The sequence below is a fragment of the Passer domesticus genome, chromosome 7 (genome assembly GCF_036417665.1).
Source record: "Passer domesticus isolate bPasDom1 chromosome 7, bPasDom1.hap1, whole genome shotgun sequence".
Classification (NCBI taxonomy): Eukaryota; Metazoa; Chordata; class Aves; order Passeriformes; family Passeridae; genus Passer; species Passer domesticus.
Genome location: NC_087480.1, coordinates 36,496,205 through 36,517,652, shown reverse-complemented (window position 1 = coordinate 36,517,652; position 21,448 = coordinate 36,496,205). Strand labels below are relative to the sequence as shown.

The following is a 21,448-nucleotide window of genomic DNA, read 5'->3' as shown; positions in this document are numbered from 1 at the left end:
CTGACACAGTTATGCAATTCAAGAGAGGAGAGAATTAAACAAATGTAATGCATTTAGTTCCTTTTTTTTTTTTTTTTTTTTTGTTAGTTATTGCTATGTCTGTGTGGTGAGGCAATTGGCCTTTACACTATTTTTGGCAATTTTAAGGGGGAAGCTGAGTCTTCAAATACATTTTTTTCCCTCAGGACGCAATTGATTCCTTTTGTTAGTGGGAAACCTGTCACTGTGATATAAAATTTTAGTTAAAATTATAAACTTGGGGATTTTAGATCTTATTTCCATCTTTAGGTCTAGTGAATGTGTGCAAAAGATTGGGAAACGTTAAAATCAAGTTTTTTGTAGATTAGTGGTGCAGGTGGGTAGTTATTTTGCTTGAATTATTTTTAAGTGTAATGGGGAAGTATTTGAATGGAGATTGGGCTGGTATTTGGGAGCTGTAAAACTGTGCAAACAGGTTCCAAGCTGAAGCCTTTCACCAATGTAGTGTTCATTTTGAAACAGAGATTTCTGTTATGCTTCTCTCAGGGCAGCACTTTTTGCTGTTAATTGTCCTTGAAATATGGTATATGCTGTCTTTGTCCTCAGAGCTCACTGTCAAATACAAGCAGTGGTGATATTTTATTAATTACTTGTATCTGACAACTGCTAGGAATTTAAATTAGAAATCTGTAATTGAAGTGAGAATGATAAGGATGAAGTGTTAACAGGGTAATTGCACGAGTGCTGAAGATCCTCTTCTACCTGAGCTGTGTTGTCGACATAAAGCTGGAGTTGAAGTGTTTAATGCACCTGAGGGAATTCAGGGTATTAGATCAGCAACAAGATGTGACAGAGCTGTGTGGAAGAGAGTATTGAAGGGATTTAGGGGGCAGATGGAGCTTTGGTTCTTCTTTTTTTGTTGCATTTTTACCTCTGGAGGCAGATCAGATCATAGGAAAGAGCAGCCTTGGAGCCCTCCAACATCAAACTGCCCGTGGCTTCAGCAGCCTCGGAAGGTGACTGGGTCCCAGAGAAGCTGTGGCTGCCCAATCCCTGGAAATGTTCTAGGCTGGACAGGGGTTGGAGCAACCTGGGCTGGTGGAAGGTGTCCCTGCCCATGGCAGGGGATTGGAACTGGATGAGCTTTAAGTGTCCTTTCAAAGCAAACTGTTCTGGGATTCTGTGATGATAAGAGGGCTGTTGATGTGTCCCTTTTTGTGTTTCCCTACTAAAGACACTGAAAACTGGAGCCTCTCTGCATCTGGTGTTGTTGAAGTTGCACTTGTTTAATTCTTATCAGTATTTTATTCACATAAAACAAGAAAAAAACCCAAAAACCTGCATATTTGCAAAAGGACTTGCCATATGGAGGTAGACTGTCCAGCATACTGTGGGCAGCTGCTCAGGCCCGTGAGACACTTGGAATCCCAATGAACACTTGGATTGGATGGTTTCCTGAGCATGTTATTACAGGCTCACATGATCCCTTCTAGGTTTGGGTGTTAGTCATATAGTGGCATATATCCCTCCCTAAGTGTTTCATTCTTAATAGCTCTGAGCTTTCATTTGAAGCAATCCTCTCTGTTCCATGTACTATAGCCTTTCATGTCACAGTCCTGTTTTTTTTTTTGTTTTTTTTTCTGCTCACCCATGAGCTTACTTCAGTAAAAAAAAAAGATTTTGTGGCTCAGAGAAGGTTTCCTGAGCTCGGGGTACCACAGGACAGCCAAAAGGGATGTGATGTAACAAAGTAGCATTATCTCCTGTGCTTTAACAGAGACTTCTCTTTTGACTTCTCTTTCTTTGAAGTCTGGAGTGGATGTGACTTTTAGGTAACACTGTCAAATTTCATTAAACGAGAGTTGACAGCCTTGAAGCTTTTCTCACATAATGCTTTTCTAGGTCCCAGTCCTTTCTCTGGTAACACTGCTGTGAATTATTCCCTAGCCCTGTTCTTTTAAACTTTATGGTAACTTCATTAATACACTTGTTTGGTGAAGTCTGCTAAAGACACTTTTATTCCCTTCAAATTTTCTATCTTTTTATGCTTTTAAAACTGATATATGAGAAAAAATTGTCTGAGACTTGTATGTATACATCTGTAGTGTCTGTGCTTTTGGGTAAACCTTGCATGCTTTTGTTTTCTTGTTTTTTCTTTATTTTTACAGAGAGTGATAATGAACTCTCCAGTGGCACTGGTGATGTGTCAAAGGATTGTCCTGAGAAGATTTTGTATTCCTGGGGAGAGTTACTGGGGAGATGGTAATGCTTAATTTCTTATTTTAGATATTAACCTTTTATTTGGTTTATGATGTTATGCTCCTGAGCAGGAGGTTTGAAATTCTCCAGCTTACATGGTTTAAAAACTGAAATGCAAGACACATTGAAGTGTAGTCTTTAAACTTAATTTAAAGGGGACTCTAAATAATTTGGAGTTTTTTGACAAACCTTTCCTGTAACGTGCAAAAGTCAGGTTTTGTTTGGTGTTTGAGAGCGTATTTGTATGTGCTCACACAGCAGGTGTGAGTCTTCACAGGCAGAACTTTGTGGTCATTTGGCTGTTAAATCCTCAGGAAACTCAGTGCAGGGATACGACAGACACAGCAACTCCATGTGTCCCATCTAAGCCATGCATGCCAGCTGGTGTACATTTAATTTGTTTAGAAGCACTTTTTTTTCTATTTTTGTAAATGTGCTATATGTAAGCACTTGAAAAGGAATCTAGAAGCACTGTGAATTCTCAGTGAAACACTCTCTGTTGGTGAATAAAATGAAGAGTATTGGTAAGCCCAGACTATGTTCTCAACAGTGTTATTTCTGTTGTTTAATTAAGTGCTTCAGTAGCAGTGCATGGTGTGCCAAGAGAGGGAAAATTCTGTCTGTTTGCTGCCTCAGAGAGACCTGAGCAAGTGCCAGAACCACTTACTTGCTTTTCCCTGTGTAAGCAATAGCTCCTGCTGCCGGAGACAAAAATAATCAGAGGCCCTTAATCTGGAATTGGCTGTTTCCTTTTCCTGACTCCAAAAAGAGAGATGGACAGCATTTTAAGGATTTATTTGGGTAATTCCTCCCTTTACTTGGCTACTCTGTAGCTTTGGAGAAGCATCCTCTTACTGCTGACCTCATCTGTATGGAGATCTCGCACAAAGGTTTCTGCATGAGGCATCAGGAGGTTTTACTGAGCTTAACTGAACCTTCCCCCTGGAACCCTCTCCTTCTGTTGTTTTTACCTCTTCTGTCATCCAAATTTCTGACCTTGAATCCAAGACTGGAACATGCTACTTTTCAATTTATCTTTTTTTTTTTTTTTTAATTAATTTCTCAGTTGATTCTTCTGTTTCTAACCTGTGTTTTTGATAAATACCTGGACCCTGTGGATGAGCATGCTGAAGTAAAAAGGTACCCACAGCTCATGGTCTTACGTTTTGTGTATCCAACTATTTCTTCTGATTACTCAAGTATACCAATCAACAAGACAAAACATTTAAGAGTTTTGGAATAAACTATTTTGGAATCCTAACATAGCTTACACGTAAATCAAGAGAGTTGTTTAGTAGTTGAAGCAGCCTAAATTTTGTTTAAAATGGGGTGAGAAATATGACATCCCAGCCTGTTTGCAGACTAGCAAACATTTCTTCAGGAGTGTCTCAAGCAGTATTACCTGTGGAGAGAAATTCAAAACTGTAAACTGCTTGAGATCTTGAATAGTGTTATGTTACATTCTAAGAACAAAACTTAAAGTAGCAGGTGAGAATTGGTAAGGATTTGAAAACTAAAAATAAATCAAAATAAAATCTTGTAGTGTTGTTGAAAACTGCACCATATGTTAGTAGAAAATCTGTGCACTTGTAAAAAATGTAAATAAACAAAAATGAACATTTCCACTTGAGGACCTGGTGTGTTGATTTGTCTCTTAAATGAAAAATTTCTTGCATTTTAATTGCTTTTTGTCATTTCATTAAAAGGTCACTGTAACCTGTTGGACTCAGCAGAAACACTGCTCCAGGACTCTTCTTTAAGGATATAAACAGAAATGAGAATAAAATAATTTACCCAAAAGACAGAACAAACAATTGAAAAGTGATGCTATATCTGTTTGTTTTACTATTTACTGCATCCTCAGCATTAAAGTTGTTCTTGCCAGCTAAGCTGCTTTAGCTGACTGCTCAACTATTTCTTTAAAAAAAGCAGTAACCATGATCAATATCAGTCTTTGATCAGAAATATGTTTGTCAAGTTGGAGCACAGTCTGTGCATTTCTGCTCTATGTCCTTGCTCTCTGTTATTTTAAAATTGTATTTATGAGTTTGTGCAAGAGAATTGCAACATTTTGTAATAAATTAAAGATATCAGCATCCATGAATGGCGATTCCCCCACATGATGAAGGGTAAGGATAGAGTAAGAAGAGCTTTTATTTTATGCTCACTTCTGTTGCTCTGAGCAAGGATTATGGATGCACAAGCTGTTTCCCAAAGAGCCGTCCAGTACTTGGGAAGTTGGCTGTGGAAGTTGGCAATGCTGTCCAGCATGGACTCATTGCTAAAGTCTTACCTCTGCCATAAAATACAGATCTAGGACAGGGCCAGTGAAGTCTGGTTGTTTAATTCTCAGTTGGGATTATGTTCAGGATGATGTTACAGCATGGGTATTAGTAGTTTCCTTGTATTGTTTCTGTTATATTGCTGAAAATTTCCCTATTATGTTTCTATGGGAATGTCCCTTTTGAGCTGCTCATTTGATCACCTTGTCCAGTCCTCAGGGAGCCCTTCTTTGTTTCTCACATATGACCAGATCCATGTAACAATCAAACTAATCCACAACTAGAGTTTCAACTTTGATGTATTTGCTATATATCTACTCCTCAACATGCATGTCATAATTCTGTAACTGCTTAGAGTATCTGGTCATAGAATCACTGAATTGTTTGGGTTGGAAAGGACCTCAAAGCTCATCTCATTGCAATCCCATGCCATGGGCAGGGACACCTTCCACTAGCCCAGGTTGCTCCAAGCCCTGTCCAACCTGGCCTTGAACACTTCCAGGGATTCAGGGGCAGCCCCAGCTTCTCTGGGCACCCTGTGCCAGGGCCTGCCCACCCTCACAGGGAAGAATTTCTCCGCAGTACCCATGTAACCTGACCTCTCTGTCAGTTTAACACCATTCCCCCTTCTCCTGTTACTATCTGCCACTATAATGATTCTCTCCCTCCTTTTTATAAGCTCGTTTAAGGTTCTGAAAGGCCATAATGTCTCCCTGTAGCTCTTTTCTTCTCCAGCCTGAACACCCCCAGCTATCCCAACCTGTGTCCTTAGCAGAGAGGTTCCAGCCCTTGGAACATCTCTGTGGCCACCTCTGAACCTGTGCAAGTCCTTTAAGTGTTTAGTGCTTTTAATGTTTCTGTGAATGTTGGTGTTTTTTCTAGCTCTTTCCCATCACAAGACTGTTTAGGTAATGTGACTGACTGCAAAATGGACCGAAAAAGATAAAAGGAACTAGTTTTTATTTGGGTATCTGAGGGATAAAGATAAGGATGAAATTACTTGTACTGCACTGCACATTTAAAAATAAAAATGATTGTTTTTTTAAGGAATAAGGGTGTTATATAATCACACTCTTTTCAGTTCTCAGGTCATTTGGAAAAATGGGGATATCATCCCCAAACCATAGAAAAACTAAATGGGTTAGAGTATCTTTTAAATTTAAACAGCAGTGGTAACATGTTCATGTCCTAATGACCTGTTTCATAGATTGAGTACTCTAAACATTCAGTGCAAACCCAGGCTCAAATTGCAGGTTATTTAATTAATCACAGCTTGCTGGCATTTGGCTAAACAGCCACTCTCACTGCTCTGCTACCAGGAGAGCTGGGAAACACAACAGTGGTCAAAGCACTTGGAGAGCACAGCACTTCCTACAGCAGAGAGCCCAAAACCAGTTGGGGCATTTTTTGCTGCATTGCTCTGAAAATTGTCATGGATCTAAGAGGTTTTATGTCTAGATCAGCAAATACTGTTATCTCCAAAAGAGCTTTTCAACATCTGTGACTGAAAGCTCTATAATATTGTCCACATGCAGCGATTTTTGTATTCCTGTATTTCTTCTTGTGTGTGTGTACAACCAGATAGTAAATCACCAGCTCACACCAACAGGCAGATTTATTTGAAATAGCAGGATTGTACAAACGTGCAAGTGTTCCTGTTTTGTGGCACTTGGAACATACTCTTGGCATGAAGCATGGAACTAGAAATTCAGTCTTCATAATGCTACTCTTAAATTGTCTTTTGTTTTCCAAAATTTGTTTTTCTGTACAGCTTATGTAATTTTTAATTTATTATTCTGAACCTGAGCTAAAATATATATGTTGAACAAATATTTAAGTTGAATTGTCTGCACAGATGGCAATTTTTTCTCCTTAAATTCACATTGTTCTTCATTAGCCAGCTTAGTTCAATTTCTGCAACTGCTTATTGTTAATTTTCCTTAATGTCTCCTCACCTAAGGAATTTGGATATCACTACATTTTGCCACTGGTTCTTACTGTAAATCCTTACAGAGTTTTTGTTTTCCTTCTGACAAACACTAACTACCATAACAAGTGGAAGAAAAGTTTGTGTTGCCAATTGCTGACTCTGCTTTAGTGAATAACTTCAAAGACTTTTAATGTTTTTTAATCTTTATTTTGACTCCTGTAGTTGAAGTATAACAGGTAAATGATTATCTTTGTTTCAGGCACAATAACCTTGTTGTGAGACCAAATGGGTTGTCCACTCTGGTGAAGAGTGGTGTTCCAGAAGCACTGAGGGCAGAGATCTGGCAGCTGCTGGCAGGATGCCATGACAACCAGGCAATGCTGGATAAATACAGGTTACTCATCACAATGGTAAGGGATTTATTATTTGTTCTTTCCTTCTTTTGTTCACTCATCTTTTCTTTGGTTGAGATGAATTCTGCTGGGCAGCAGTTTTAGTCAGTGGCAGGGCAGCAGAAGAATGAAACAGTTTGACTTGTTTTAAGCAACTGAAATTGTGATTATGTGACTTTACCTCCTGCCATGGGTACCTGCTGCATGGCATTAGCAATAGAAATTGCTGACCTGTATCTGTAGTAATGCTTGACATTTAGCTTTCTATTCTCTTGCTGTGATAAGAACATCACCTTGTTCAGGTGTTTGCTTGTGGGTTTTTTTAATAAACTCACATCCATCACTGTTTTTTCAAAAGTTTGTTTTATGTATGTCTTAATTTTAGGGGTTTCAATTCTTAAAAAAACCCAAACCTAAACAAAATGGCACCAAATTTATTTCTTCCTTCTGTTGTTTATTTTAAAAAAGCATGTTAAAAACATTTGGACCTAGCAGGAAACCAGTCTCCTTGCTGGGTGAGCTGAGAAAAGAATCCTTTTGGGAGTCAATTCCCATTCTGTGTCCATCAGTGCAGTCAGTGAGCATTCTTAAGAGGTCTGTGATGGCACAAGGAAGGAGCTCTGTGCAGTGTCAGAGGTGATCTCAGTGTTTGGGGTTCTGAGGCTCTGCCACTGCAGGGCTGCTACAGCTCTGAGAAGTGCAGCAGTCTCAAACACACTTTTAATGGTAGAAATGGATGGAGATCATTTCCTGTGCTGCTCAAAGCAAGTGCTGGGTTTGTTACCTGCCTGATGAATTATCTGTCCACGCAGAAATTCTGGGGTAGATGTTGTTACTCAGGGCTTCCTTTCCTAATGTTCTCACATTATTTTACTACTTGTCCTCTTAATTTGACATAATTATGTTTGTGAAGTTTAGAAGCATTCCCAGAGCAAGAGCTGTACTAGTGGCTACTTTTTACTTTGCCAAGAAGGAAGAATGTTTTGATAGTGTAAATTTTTCATTTTGATGTTGTAGCTGTGTTATATTTTCCTTAGAAACCATTCACAGGACATCTGTCAGCTGTATGGTGCATCAAAGCCACCTCCATTATTTGTTCCTGCTTTCCAAAAGTGGGAAAGACGTTTGTTTCAGGGCGGAGGAGGGAGTGGAAAACTTCTAAAATGCAAGGTTTATTTGATGCTGAGGCCTTGTGCCTTAAAAATACTTTGTAACACTTGGCCTTTTCACTACGGAGATATTGCAGTGATGTGTATTTTGGAAGATGATATTTCATACAGTATTTAATACAAAATATTACAGTGTTACTGATGAAAAATTTAAATCCTCTGCTGAACGGAAGCATTTATGCAAACAGGGTTTTTTCCTAAAGTTTCTTTCTAAAGTGAATAATTTTCCTTCTGAAATGACAAGCTTCCTCTGTAGTTTGTCTGTCTAAACTGCTGGCAATCACATCATTTGGCAGCAAAAGACTCATGAAAGAAATGAATAGGAGAGAGCCTGTGCCCTACCAAAGCTAGGGCCTATCTTTGGGAAGAGTTAATATGGGATGCTCCAGAAAAAATGTCAGCTGATTTTTTTTTCTAATAAATTATTGTCTGATATTTATGTCTATGAACAGAACTTTTCAGTTTCATTTTGGCATTTCAGTAATGTGAATTAAGCAGAGAGAGTAGTAGAATATATATTTTAGTATATATACACTACTAAAATTTTGGTTGGTAGCATTACCTTATTTATGTCAACAAAAACCTAATAGTAACTTAATAATGTTAGGCTCCAGAGTTGAGTATTAATGACCATTTGCTTTTCCTGTATGGGAAAGCAAAACTGATTTCTTTACTCTGCATTATTTGTATGCTACCATCCTAATATATGGACAACACAAACTTTATTTTTTCCACAATTTTTTAATCTTCCCATCAAACCCATCATTTTCATCTTGGTTCTTTCAGTTTACGTATATGTTTAGACAAATTCATTGTCTCCGTGTGTTTTGGTCATTCTGCTTGATGTTTCTCTCCTGGCAGCTGGATGTGTTTGTGGGTGCCTTAATTACTTCAGCAGTATATTCCTTGAACATTCCTTGTTGCTGAGCCATTCCATGTGGGGAGAGCTGGTGATGCTCTGCACTTGCAGTCCTGGGAGTGAAGTGGGCTCCATTCCAGAAGTAGGAGGTGTGCAAACATCTGTGAACTTGTGCCATTGCCTACTGACACCCCACCAGCCCCCAGAACCTCTCTCTCCCTCAAACAGCTCCCCGCTGCTGCCCAGTCCCTGAGGTTCTGTCCCATGGTAACAGATCCTTCCTCTCAGCCTGCTCTCCCAGCACTCCAGCCTGACCTGCCCCCTGGGTTAAATTGGTAATTGCAGCACCTCTGTGAGAAAAAGGGCACTGGAGACCAGTAGAAAAATCTCTGCCATGAATCTGTCACAGCTTGAAAGATGAACTCGATGCCTGGAATTATTAGTACTGAAAACCTGATTTATGGTTGCCTCTTCTGGGGACAGCAAAATCTGGTAAAAACTCTGATTTTACTTCAGTGTTACTGGTTAACTTCTGGTGAAACTGTGCACACTAGAGGGAGAGTTGTGTTGTTGGCAGGCCAAAAATGTGAGCCTTGTGATACTTTGAATGACAGCAGACTCTCAGCATTTAAAATTAGTTTCGAGACCATGGTATAGACACACTAGTTGTTCTGTTCCAGTCTTGTGCAGCAGTGCTGTGTTAGATTGCCCAGCTATCAGTCCCATCACCTAAGAAATCTGGCTGTGCATTTATACTGTGTTTATCCATGTGTATGCAAAGCTCTGGAACCTGCTGCAGTGTTTCTCAGCTGCAGGAGTGCTTCGTTCAGTGTGTTCTCTAGGAGAGGGTAATTTGGGGCTTGTTTTACAGTCTCAATTCAGCGCTGAAAGCAAAATAAAATGTCTCATTTAGAAAAGTCAATGCTGCACTTATTTTCTCCAAAAGGCCTCCATGTCCTCTAGTCCTGTGCAATGGAGATGGGAGTCTGTCAAGAATGATCTGGTGAGCTGTGTTCCCTTTTCCCTAGATGAGAGCATTCATTTCCCATCTCTAGGTGAATTTGGAGTTACAGGAGGGAAGGGAGAAAGAAATCCTCGTGCTCTCACAAGTACTGACAATCACTGCCTTGCACTCTCCTAGGTCTCCTGCTGTGTTCCAGCTTGATGATTACCATGAGCTGCTCAGGAATTTTGACTGGAGCACAATAATAGGCCTTGCATACAATTTTAGAGAGTGGGAGTTGTGATTTGGCAGCTGTTTAGTTTCTGACATATATGTAAATGTGTTCTGTATGACAATCAAAATCTGCCTTACTTCCCTTGCCATGGGCTCTTCACAGTGCTGCATGTGGCACCTGACAGGAAGGGGGATGTCAAATATACATCAATAGGGATAAATGTGCATTTTTATTTATGTAATTGTTGCAAGGACAATAAAATCAGAGTGAGAAAAATCTGCTTATGATAATGAAGGGGTAATATTGGTACTTAAAGAGCTTTTGTAAAAGCATGTCTGATCTGTTTGTTAAAAGAATGTAAGTAGAAAAATGTGCATGAGCTGAGGTTAGTTCATTGACAGAGTGTTTTCTCCTGCGTGCTTGGCATTATTTCATCTTCACCGGTTCCTCTCCAAAGACTGGAATGAATTTTTCCATGATGAGGTGTATTCAGAGCTCTGATAAACTGCTGGCTGCCAAACCACAGTGTAGCCTGTTTAGGACTGGAGTGAGTGGTAATTGTCTGCTGCAAGAATCAGGGATGGTGCTCCCCTTTCCCCAGTGTGTCCTTGTCAGAGCAGGTGTCAGGCACTGTCACTGTGTACATGAGTAGAAATTTGCTGTCACATGATGGCAGTGATGCAGCAACTTAGCCTAAAATACTCGTTACGTCTGCATAGGGACAGATGTTTTATTTATTGTCTCTTACACTGCTTATTATCAGAGTTTTGCTTCTCTGTTTGAGATGGTTTCATTCTTGTATGAATTCTCACTGCTGAATTTGTAGGGTGAGACTTGTTTCCTGTCAGGGCTGAGTGTGGTAGTGTAAGTAAAATGAGAATAGAAACAGGAGGCTGTCACTCATGTTCTGTAGTTTGAAAACTTTTGGGTAGACTGTTTTAAGGTAGCATTTCTGGTTCTAAACTGTATGAATTATTCATAAAAGACTTCCATTTTGCAATAGGAATTCCCTTAAGAAATGAACTGTATGTTCATCTAACAGCATATATAGACTTATTTTAAATACAGCTGCTGCTGTGGTTTAAGGAAGCAAAACTTGTTTTAAATTTATTATTACTAATTTTTAAGTAAGAGCAGAAAAATAAGCCTCAGATAAAGCAGATGTTGGTAGTATTGTATTATTCAAAACAAGGAAAGTTTGTGTAGGAATGAGAATGCCTGGTTTTGAACTGGATGGTGACATTGAGTTGAAGTTGTTAAAGATTGAATGGCTGTCCTTCCAAATGACTTGTAAGAGAACCAAAAATAGGATTATTTGTTTATTGTCATAATTTCCTTTGGCAATATGAGCATGTGCCCAGGACAGTTAGAGATAATAACTAATTAAAGGGTCAGGCTTCAGAAGACTTGGCCAAAACCCAGCTTTTTCTGCTGACTCTATTTTTTGGTGTTTTGCGACCAATAACATTTCCAGTCACTCCACATATGAGTGAAAAATCCTAAGAATTCTTGCAAGCTCCGACAGGCATTGATTTGGGGATTAAATATTGCCATGTCATGAAAATAACAGATCTCAGTAATTTAATAATTTTAAAATGGCGCTAAGCAGGGGTGTCACTACTCCAGCAGTATAATTCTCATGCAATGGTGAGCAATTATAGGAAAGTATTTTCCATTGCTGCAGAAGGTGGAGCAAATGGATTGGATTTGGGCTGGATGAAATTAATCAATTTAGAGTGAATATATGTAGTTTAGCTGTTCAGTTTGGACCAGCATTATTATTTCCGCTTCCTAGGAGATAAATCCTCCTTTTTTAAAGCAAAAAGAAAAAAAAACCAACAAAAGTTAAGGTTGCAAATTTCTGGAATTGTGTCTTGTCCAAAATTAAAAGTTAGAAATAGGATAGATGAAAATAGCAAATCCTGTTGTTGAAGTTTCAACGTGTGCTTAAACACCATCTTCCATGGATTGAATTAACTCTAATTATCTGTTTCTTGGAGCATCTGTCTTCAGACTGAGCTCCAAGGACTGGAGATCAACTTTCATGTAAACCTAATGCAGAAATATATTTATGTTTAAAATTTTGAATTTATCCAAACTGTTCAAACAAGAAAAGGTATTTACTTCTTTGTTTCACACTTAATATTTACTTGACTTTATAATTTTTATTGCCAGTTTGCTTGCACAGTTAGGAAAAGGAAAACTGAGGAGATCACAAGTGAGTCACTGTTTCTATCCAAAGATTAAATGCAGCTGACTTTGAAACTGGTGCCTTGATGCCAGGTTTGTGTGGTTTTGTTCATTTAGTTTTTTAATTTATTTTATTTGTGTGAAGCAAATACAATTTGTGTGAAACAGTTTAGCTGGGAATTGAGAGAATTTCTTACATTGGAAGGCTATTTTAGTGGGAGTACAAAATGAATCAAGCTTGTTATTTGCAGCAATACCAAAGGATGTGAAGTTAGCACTAAGGAGGGGAAGAGGAATATTTTTTTGTCCCAGCGGCATCGTGCAGGGTTCCACTGCTCAGTGTTCTGAGACTAATTAATCAGTAAGGGTGTCTAATTAAAAAGATGACTGTTCACCAGCTGCCACAGCAGGCTGGTTAATGGACTGAAACATTAGAGTATTTCTGTAGGAAATATTTGTGTTCAGAATGCTGCATCTGTTTGTCCTGATTGAAAATGGGGAAGTTTAGGCCTCCATAGCAAAGAATAGTTGGGGTTTTTTTGCATTTTCATTTTGTCTCCATTCTAATGAGGAGTTGTCTCCCTTGACTTTTAAAGGAAATAGATGCAAGGATGGCATAGCAGAATGCTAAGCAATTGTAAAAAGTCCTATTACATAAGGATCAATGATCATTATAATAAAAATGTGATTTTTTTCTCAGTTGACTGAAAAGAGAAAAAGCTAATACCAGTTACTTTGACTTTTTAATGGGGCACTAGGCAAAATTCTGGAGGAACTGAACATTTTTCCTGAGTTACCTGTTTCTTTGAAATTCTGCATGTATAGGCAGTTTCTTAGGTTTTACTCTTACCCACCTTTTCTCAAAGGCTAAGGATAGGGTGACTGTTACTCAACTCCTCTCTTAAACTGAGATAATTCATTGCATGGCAAGTAGAGTCTTGATATTTTTATAATGTCATGTGGTTTGTAGAGACAAATCAGCTCATGCTGGTTGGAGTGATAGGAAGCTTCATTTTTGGTGTGAGCTGATCTGTTGGTGCTGACAGTTACAGTCACCTACTTCGAATTATTTTAGTGGTGCTGCAACAATGTGGGACAATAAAGTAGATATGAACTGAAAATACTTACTAGAAATCAGTGAAAAATTGTATCAACTTCTACTCTTCAGAGACAATAATTTTAATTCTTTAAATAGCTTCATTTAAATTCAGACTTCAGATAAAAGGTTTAGTTTATGATAAATGTACCAGGGTACCTGGTTCCACAGCAAATGTTAATATTTCTCTTACAAACTCAGGAATAAAATGTCCCTAAGGTGAATTTAATTTGCCAAGTTTTGATTCATTTAGCACTCATCTGGAGAAAGTCTTTCAATTTTGTGTGCACAAAAGGGAAAATCTTATGCTAAGTCTTCATCTTCAAAGGAATTCATCAGTTTAATGACAAGTCCCTTCAGGAAATAAAGGAGGAGCATCAATTAGTAATTTTATTTTTATGTAATCTAAATGTTAATGTTTATGTATGATACTTGAGGTGGAAAATATCGGCAGTAGTATTTTATTTTCAGGGTCTGCATAAAATGATAAAATATTCGTCTGCATTAAGAATTTTTCTGCAGTTTCTTTTCCATACATAAACACATATAAGAACACTAAAACAACACTCACAATTCCTGGTTCTTGAGGTGATGTATGACCTCTCTGCCCTAAAAGTTACATCAATGGACACATTTGTTCTGGAGGGTGGAGTAGAAATGCGATTTGCATGTGCCCTCTTGGAGCCTCTTCTGTTTTGTGTGTGTGAATTTATGATCCATTACCTGCAAACCAGGGGAGCAGAGTTGCCCATCATTTCAAACAGTGATAAAACCAAGGGAGTATCAGTATTATGGCCTGAATAGGTTTAAATGATGGTTACTGGAAGAATTGATATTGCACCAGATAGTGTCATAAGCTCAGGATGTATGAATATTGATGCAGATAACAAGTGGTTTTTAAGTAGGATGGAATTAGGATGTGTCATTGCCTCGCTGTTCCCTCACAGTGTGGTAAGAGCTGCTAGGACTTGGCACCTCAGTGCTGGCTTGAAAATCCCTGCTATTCCTTCCTGGATAAAACATAAATAGATATCCCAGTTGAATCTGAACGTTGGTTTGTTAGTCAGTGTTGTTCTCCTGTAGCAGTAATGATGCTAATGCTGAAAGAGCAGCTGTAGTAGAGCCATTTCAAACCATGGTTTTCTCCATCCCTGAGTAAAACTGGATTGTTTTAGAAGTTCCCTGCAGGGTGTGTTTTCTTTATGGAATTCTGTGGGCATGATCATCCCTGTTAGCACAGGGTGCTGCTTACCTGAAGGAAAAGGTAATATCTGTGTCCACTGCCAGATCTGGGGTTGCTGAGGGATAATTGTGTTTGAGGCAATCAGCTTGCTCTTGGTATTCCTCTTTCCTCTCCAATCCACTTCTTCCTAACCAGCCTCTGTTTTCAAATAAAGATTGCATAACTGCCATTCAGGAGGCTGCAGCACTCCTGAGCTGGAGCTTTAGAAATCTTAAATACCTTTATTGGAGAGAGCAAACCACCTTTTCCTGACTATTAGTTGCTGGTTTCAGTATGTTAATATTTGATGCTATAAAAATTAAAGAGTGCTCTAAATGCTTAGGGAGGAACACTAAAAATCCAAACATTTGTTGTTTAAAGTCTCTTAAAATGCTTTTGTTAGCACCAATACTGGTGGTCAACACTTCAATAAAGCTTGTTTTACCATAGCTGTGGACAGCAGTTCAGAACAATTGGAATAGTAACAAACCCAGCAGGGCTTGAGCTGCATGTGTAGAATATTGAAGTGTACAGAAGTGATGAACACATCACTGAAATCCAAACTGGAATTTGATATAGGAGTGAATTCTGAACCTTTACATATGCCTCCTTCATGCTAAAACTCCAAATGACAGGGTTATTTATGTGTTCTGTAGGATATTCTTCTAAGGGCCTGAGCTAGTATTAAGGTAGATTTTACAGTAATCACTTCAAGAGAGATTAGAAACCTGTAGATCTTCTTTACAGTCTGTATATCCATTAAGGAATTTTTTTCTCTTTGCAGTGATGAGTATGGTCATACAAATTAAGAGTCATATCTCTTATCAGCAAGCAAATTTGCAGCTGCTGAGGTAAATTAACCAGAAGGAGATTGTTTGCAGTCTGCTATTGCATATACTCTTTCTAACAATCTTTTATGTACGTTTTTGTGGACACAGACAAATATTTTGGCAGCTCGGAATTTCTCTTCTTGATGAGGGTTTTCATCAGTTGCTTTTTAAACTGACAGCCAAATGCTGATGATATGGAGCGTCACATATTTTAATCATATCCTGCATATGACAAAGCTGTCTTCAGATGGATGGTTTGTCTTCAAAGCAGTTTCAAAATACAACCTTTTTTTTGACTCTGTAGTACATGATACAGCCTGCATTAAAACTAAATAGTCATTAATGGGAATTGCAGTTTCAGATAGCGTGCTTGCTAAAAGAGGTTTTTTTTACTGCATGTTCCATCTCTTTTTTATACCCTTACCTAGCATTTGCAGGGCTGATCACAGTAATTGTGGAGTTTTATTTAGAAAATTTCCTTCCCCCCCCCCCCCCCCCAATTTTTCTCAGAGTCACTGTTCAGGTGTGGTGTCAGGGTGAGATGGGAGCAAGCACGGCCTGGGCAGGATGGATGGGTGAGGCAGCCTTAGGCAGGTTAATGTGGTTAGAGAAAAGGTAGGAGAATAGAGACAGTGGTGAAGGTAATCTGGCCCCTAAGGAGTTACAGCTGTGCTAATTATCAAGCATTAAGAACAAGCCTGCCCTTAATAGGCCACAGCTGGATCCAGTTAAGAGGGGTATTATAAAAGAGCAGGTTGGCTGGTGAGGAGAGATGGAGTTTGTTGGCTGTGCTGAGAAGGTGGAGTCAGTGCTGTGAGGAGCTGCCCCTGAGAAACCACTGAGAAGGTATGAAACCTTTGCAACAGGATAGCAACAGGTTAATGTTACATTGCAGTCTAATTACACTTTTTGGTGCCTGTATGGCAGAGGAATTGGAGCTACCTTTTGGAACCATTCTTGAATTTGTAAATGTAATTCCAGAAAGTTCTTTTGGGCTTTGTTGTCACTTGTCTAGGATTTCCTTTTCCTTTCTGTAAAGACTTTCCAATTCTTCTTTAATGGACAGTTGAAAGTATATAAACACACATTAGGGATAAAATACACCCAAAAATGCTAGAGTGAGTATTTTTTGGTGATGCTTTTATATATGAATGTATGTTCAGTGCAGAATGGCTGCCCCAATACAAGAAGAATACTGATGCTGAATGCCAGCAGTGGATTTACACAGCTGGCAGTCAAGGAGTGATATTTGGATGTCCGCTCATTTTTTTGAACTCAAAACCATGTATTTCAGGCAGCCATGCACTTGATTAAGTTTAGGCTATTACACAGCGAGGAAGTTAATTTCATAGAAAGCTCAGAGCAGCTGTAGCTGGTTGTCTTTTCAGGACTGTCTGCAGTGTCTGGTTGATTCAGCAACAAGCCTTGGAAACTGGCAGCCAGGCTTCTTTAGCCCAAGCAGAGACACACTTCTGAAACTTGGATTTAAAGTCTTGATATTCCCATGTCTAAGATTTATCCTGACTCCTGAAAATGTATGTAGGGTGAGTCTTGTACATGGAGTTTCCTTTGCAGAAGCTGTTGACTTGGTCATAGATTAGGTAAGATATTTATCTACATAATTTCCATTTCTAGAAATGTTAGTTTCATATGGTGCTTGAGAGGGGATGAGTTAACTGTGTGTCCAGCCTTGAGGATTAATACTGGGGCTGGGGGAGCAAAACTACAGAAATCCACTTGAATTTTCAGTGTAAGCCTTGTTGCACAACCCTGTTTATTATTTGAATTTCCAGTGTGCAACTGATTCCTTATTGCTGCAATAAGGAATCAATCTGATTCTTCTCTGTTTAGTGCAAGCAAAGAGCCTGACTTTGAGCTGTATTTTTGGCCGTGATAGTTCTGCTCACTGGAATCTCTTGTGGATTGTGGTGAGAGACTTTTCGTGTGGGTCAGAAAAGAGATATGAGTACTGCTAGTAGCAACCTTAATTTTGAGTGCAGCGAAGCCAGAATAAAAGGCACATGCTGTGTTAAAATACCAGCTTACACTGGGATCCTAGCACATGCTATGTACATGGTTTAAGTGCAAATATTTCCAGTACAAGTTAATGTTTCTAGTCATAATTTCCTGAAGTATCTGTTAAATACTTTGCTTATTATTAATTAAGGCTTGTCTCAGTATGGCTTTTGGAATATTTCACAGTGCACACAGTACTGTTAATTTTAAATAGAAGTAGCAGTTTTGACAGTCTGAGAAATAATGGGTAGAAAAGTTCTCAGAGATGGAAAGTGCTTGTATAATTAGGAGCCCTGAAATGGTCATCAAGGATATATCAGAAATTTAAAGATATGATCATCTTGTAGTCACAGGCACCTGTATAATTCCATACATAGACAGAACTCTGCTGCTTCAGACAAATCAATTTTGGTACTTCCTAACTTTCCAGTACTTAATTTAAAATCATTAAGTAACCTTTATCATGGAATTCTAGAATGGCTTGGGTTGAAACGGAATTTCAATCTCGTCTTGAGTCCACTCCCTGCCGTGGTGGGCAGGGACAGCTTCCACCAGCCCAGGGTGCTCCAAGTCCCATCCAGCCTGGTCGTGGACACTTCCAGGGATCAGCCACAGCTTCTCTGGGCAGCCTGATACATTTTATGGATCTAGGCAAGGTCACTGCTCATCAGATAAGTGGTGAAATGTGTTTGTTTTTTCCCCCGACTGTGAGAACTTGCAATGTACAGTTTTCTGCTCACCTTGAGGTGCTCCCTTGCATTCCTTAGAGTTCTACTCTAATTGTACTAATTGTTATCTCTAAAGCAGAATCCCTGCTAAAACCCCCAACATCTATTTGTCTCTGAAGCTCTTTCTGTAAATTGAGTCAGAGATGATACATTTTAAGCCAGCAGAATGTTTGATTATTCTACTTTTGACTGCCTTTAAAATTCTAGTTGCCATAACAACTTTATTTCTTTATTTTTAGCACATCAGTTGCCATAACAATAAAATATAGCTTTTTCAATGTAATCATTTTCCCTTACTTTTTTTTTTTTTTGCTTTGTTTTATAAAGAACCTTCTGGGGGGGAAAGGAAATGTGCTAAAGCTCATCCCCTGTGAGCACTTGGGTTAGAACATTACCAGAAAAATAAGGTTTTTTTAAATCCAGCCTTATTCCATTTCTCTGGCATTTTTTCTGACTACTGAGTGTTTTCGTAACTTAGACAGAAAAATGAATGCAAATAATTTTCTTCAAATAATTTTTACTTGTGTAATACCTTTCCTTTGTAAAAAAATTGGTGTTTCTCATTCTTATTTCTTTTAGTTAGTATTATTGGAAAACTTTAATTGTTAAGAGGGTAATTTCTAATATCTTCTTTTCAATATACAGAATGTCTATAAAGTCACTGAGTTAAGAGTCAGTATTTTTGTTCAGCATGTGAATATTCTGTGTTTGGGGCAGTTTGATTTGATATATCTTTAAAATATATGAACAAAGAGACTGACTTCCAGCTTCGAGCCATAATTTTGAGCAGAGGTTCATGTGTGAATTTAATATTGGTGAAAGAAGTTGGCCTTGAATGTAATCTATAGATTTGACTTCTCCATTTCCTGATAGTGTCCTTTCCAAAAGGATTTGTAGATATGAATCATTTTATATTTAACCTCTTCTAGTTCTGATGAAGTATATATTTGATTTCAGTTTTTTTAAGAGATGGAAGATAATACCAGGTTTGGTATTTCTTCTAGAATAAATGATTTCATAGCTCACATAACATTTTACATGTGCCAATTTCTGGCTATAAATATAAATGTCCTCATTATCTAATAAGACAAAATTTGCTAGTTATTGGAAGTTGAATGTATTTAGATGTCATTAATCTTGAAAAATAGTTATCAGATATATGATGACTTTATCAATTTTAATTAGTTAATTTTTAACTCAGGGCTGGCGGGTGGGGGGAAGTCAGTAATTCTTGCTTTCAGTGGCATTTTCCTAACACCTCTCATTTCTGGATTCCATGTCTGTGAGTTACCCAGGAATGTACTTCCACTCTTATTGGCAACATTTTGCCTGTAGATCATTCTCAGCAGGAAGCTATTCCTTGTCCTTTCTCATATATGGATATTGATGCAAGTGTGTTTAGATCCACGCTGGAGGAGAACAGAAGTGATACCTCTTCAGCACTTCCAGCTGGGAGGAAGATTTGGTCTAAATGAAGCTGAGCTTAAAATCCATAAAAAGAAATTGTGCCACCCTTCAGGTTATAAATAGTTATCGTGCCATATTCTTCTCATGTTCCTCTTTCCTATTTCTTCACAATGTGGTAGAATAGTAATCCTGAGTAACACTTAGTTTAAAATAGTCTTTAAAATCCACTATTTACTTTGACTATTTTTAGCATTTTTGTTCTCAAGAAGTAGTGGAATTGAATTTTCTGGGATTTGAGGTTGGTACCACCTGCTCCCCAGTAGACCCTGCTATAAAACAAATAGCAGCTCTTTAGTTCTGAACTGATTCTGCCCATACCAACAGTTGGAGCTGTGACTGACTTCATCCCCTAAATGATCCTGATTGTTCAGTGCTTTTCTGAGCCACCTCTCGTGTCCTTGAGGAAGAACTATTTTTAAAGAAATCTATTAAAGGAACAGTTTAGGGTGGAATGTGTCAATTCGGTAATGAACTAAAGCATAAATTGTTGGTGTGACCAGGCACGTGTTTCCAGCCAGCCTGTCTGGGTTAGACTGGGTGTTCTGGGAGGATGTTCTAAGGGTGTTCTGTGATGGTTTAACCCAAGCCACATCCATGGAGAGGGGATTTGAATCTCTTCTTGCTGTCTGAGTGAGTTTGTCACATAAGAGCTGGCTAGAACTACTAGAAGACTTCAGTAGTTAGAGTACTAAGAAGAGAGAATTAGACTGAAGTGGAGCTATTCTGTGGTACATCCAGACTGTTGGTTCTGAAGGACAGGTGTATGTGGGTTCAATCCTCTTGTTCTTAGTAGTTGCTTTTGCATGGGCCCTACAAGTTGGCTGCCTAATTAAGGCTTCAATAAATTATTCATCAGTTGAACTCATTAAATGAAAATTGCTTGCCTTTTAAAAGGTCATGCTGTAGTTTAAGAAAACTGTTTGGCTTGCAGTGTGTGAAAAATTGAAGCAGGCGATCACAATGTTTGGGATTTTTTTCTTTAAATAGTTTCAAAATTTCTTATTCTAGCTCTGCTGAAATGGAATTACTGCTAATACTGACTGAGCTTATGCTCCTGCCAGGCAAGCTGGAATCCTTTTCAACATATACTTTCTTGGTGCCCACTTGAAATATGTTTTTAGAATACCAATATCTATGGAATGTAATTCCTGGCTTGACACAGACAAAAGTATTAGTAAAAGTAGAACTATGTCAAAATATGTCTCTAAAAGGTTTGAATGAATGCAGTACTAAAATCTCTTATGTGTTATTTTGAAATATGAAAAATGATTTCCACAGGAAGAGAAAGGGCAATGCTCCTTGCTCTGTGCAGACTACTCTCTGCATTTCAGCATTTCTTCATTTACGGTTCTCTTAATTGCTTTTGTCCTGTGATTTAATATTTTAATTGTCCCTTGAAAGATGGGAACAGCGGAGGATAGTAAGTTTTGCCAGCATACTTTTCTTTTTTAACTGCTGCTAGTGTAAGAGCAGGTGGTTTAGTGTTAAATGGCACATGCATAAAACTGTCAGAGGGCACATGCTTATTGTTTTGCTTTTCATACCATCCTGAGTTTACCTAGTGCTTCTTATCATATATGGTCAGTCAGGAAATAGCATCCTTCTGTTGATTATGTGCTGTTTAAAGCAAATGCTCTTTAGTTCCTGAAAAATGTTAATTATCACCATTGAGTTGGCTGCACAGCATTTCCCTGAAGTAAATTCACTTCTTGATTGATAGTTTATTGCACAGAGTTTTATTTCTGTCGATTCAGGACACAGGAGTTTGGTGGTATTTGTCATCTGGATTGAGCTCGTAAAGTGGATTCAATTTGTTATAGGACCATATATATCATCTTGAGGGAAGCCAGA

The 21,448-nt window shown here is 38.4% G+C and overlaps 1 protein-coding gene across 7 annotated transcripts in view; it reads left to right on the top strand.

The window, feature by feature from the left end:
* The window catches only part of RABGAP1L (RAB GTPase activating protein 1 like), a 223,066-nt gene that overhangs the window by 45,728 nt on the left and 155,890 nt on the right, over positions 1-21,448 (top strand). For all 7 annotated transcript variants that reach the window (XM_064427734.1, XM_064427731.1, XM_064427733.1 and 4 more), the window contains exons 12-13: positions 2,148-2,241; positions 6,710-6,860. In XM_064427734.1, coding sequence (XP_064283804.1) covers positions 2,148-2,241; positions 6,710-6,860 — 245 coding nt within the window. The remainder of the gene's footprint in view (positions 1-2,147; positions 2,242-6,709; positions 6,861-21,448) is intronic.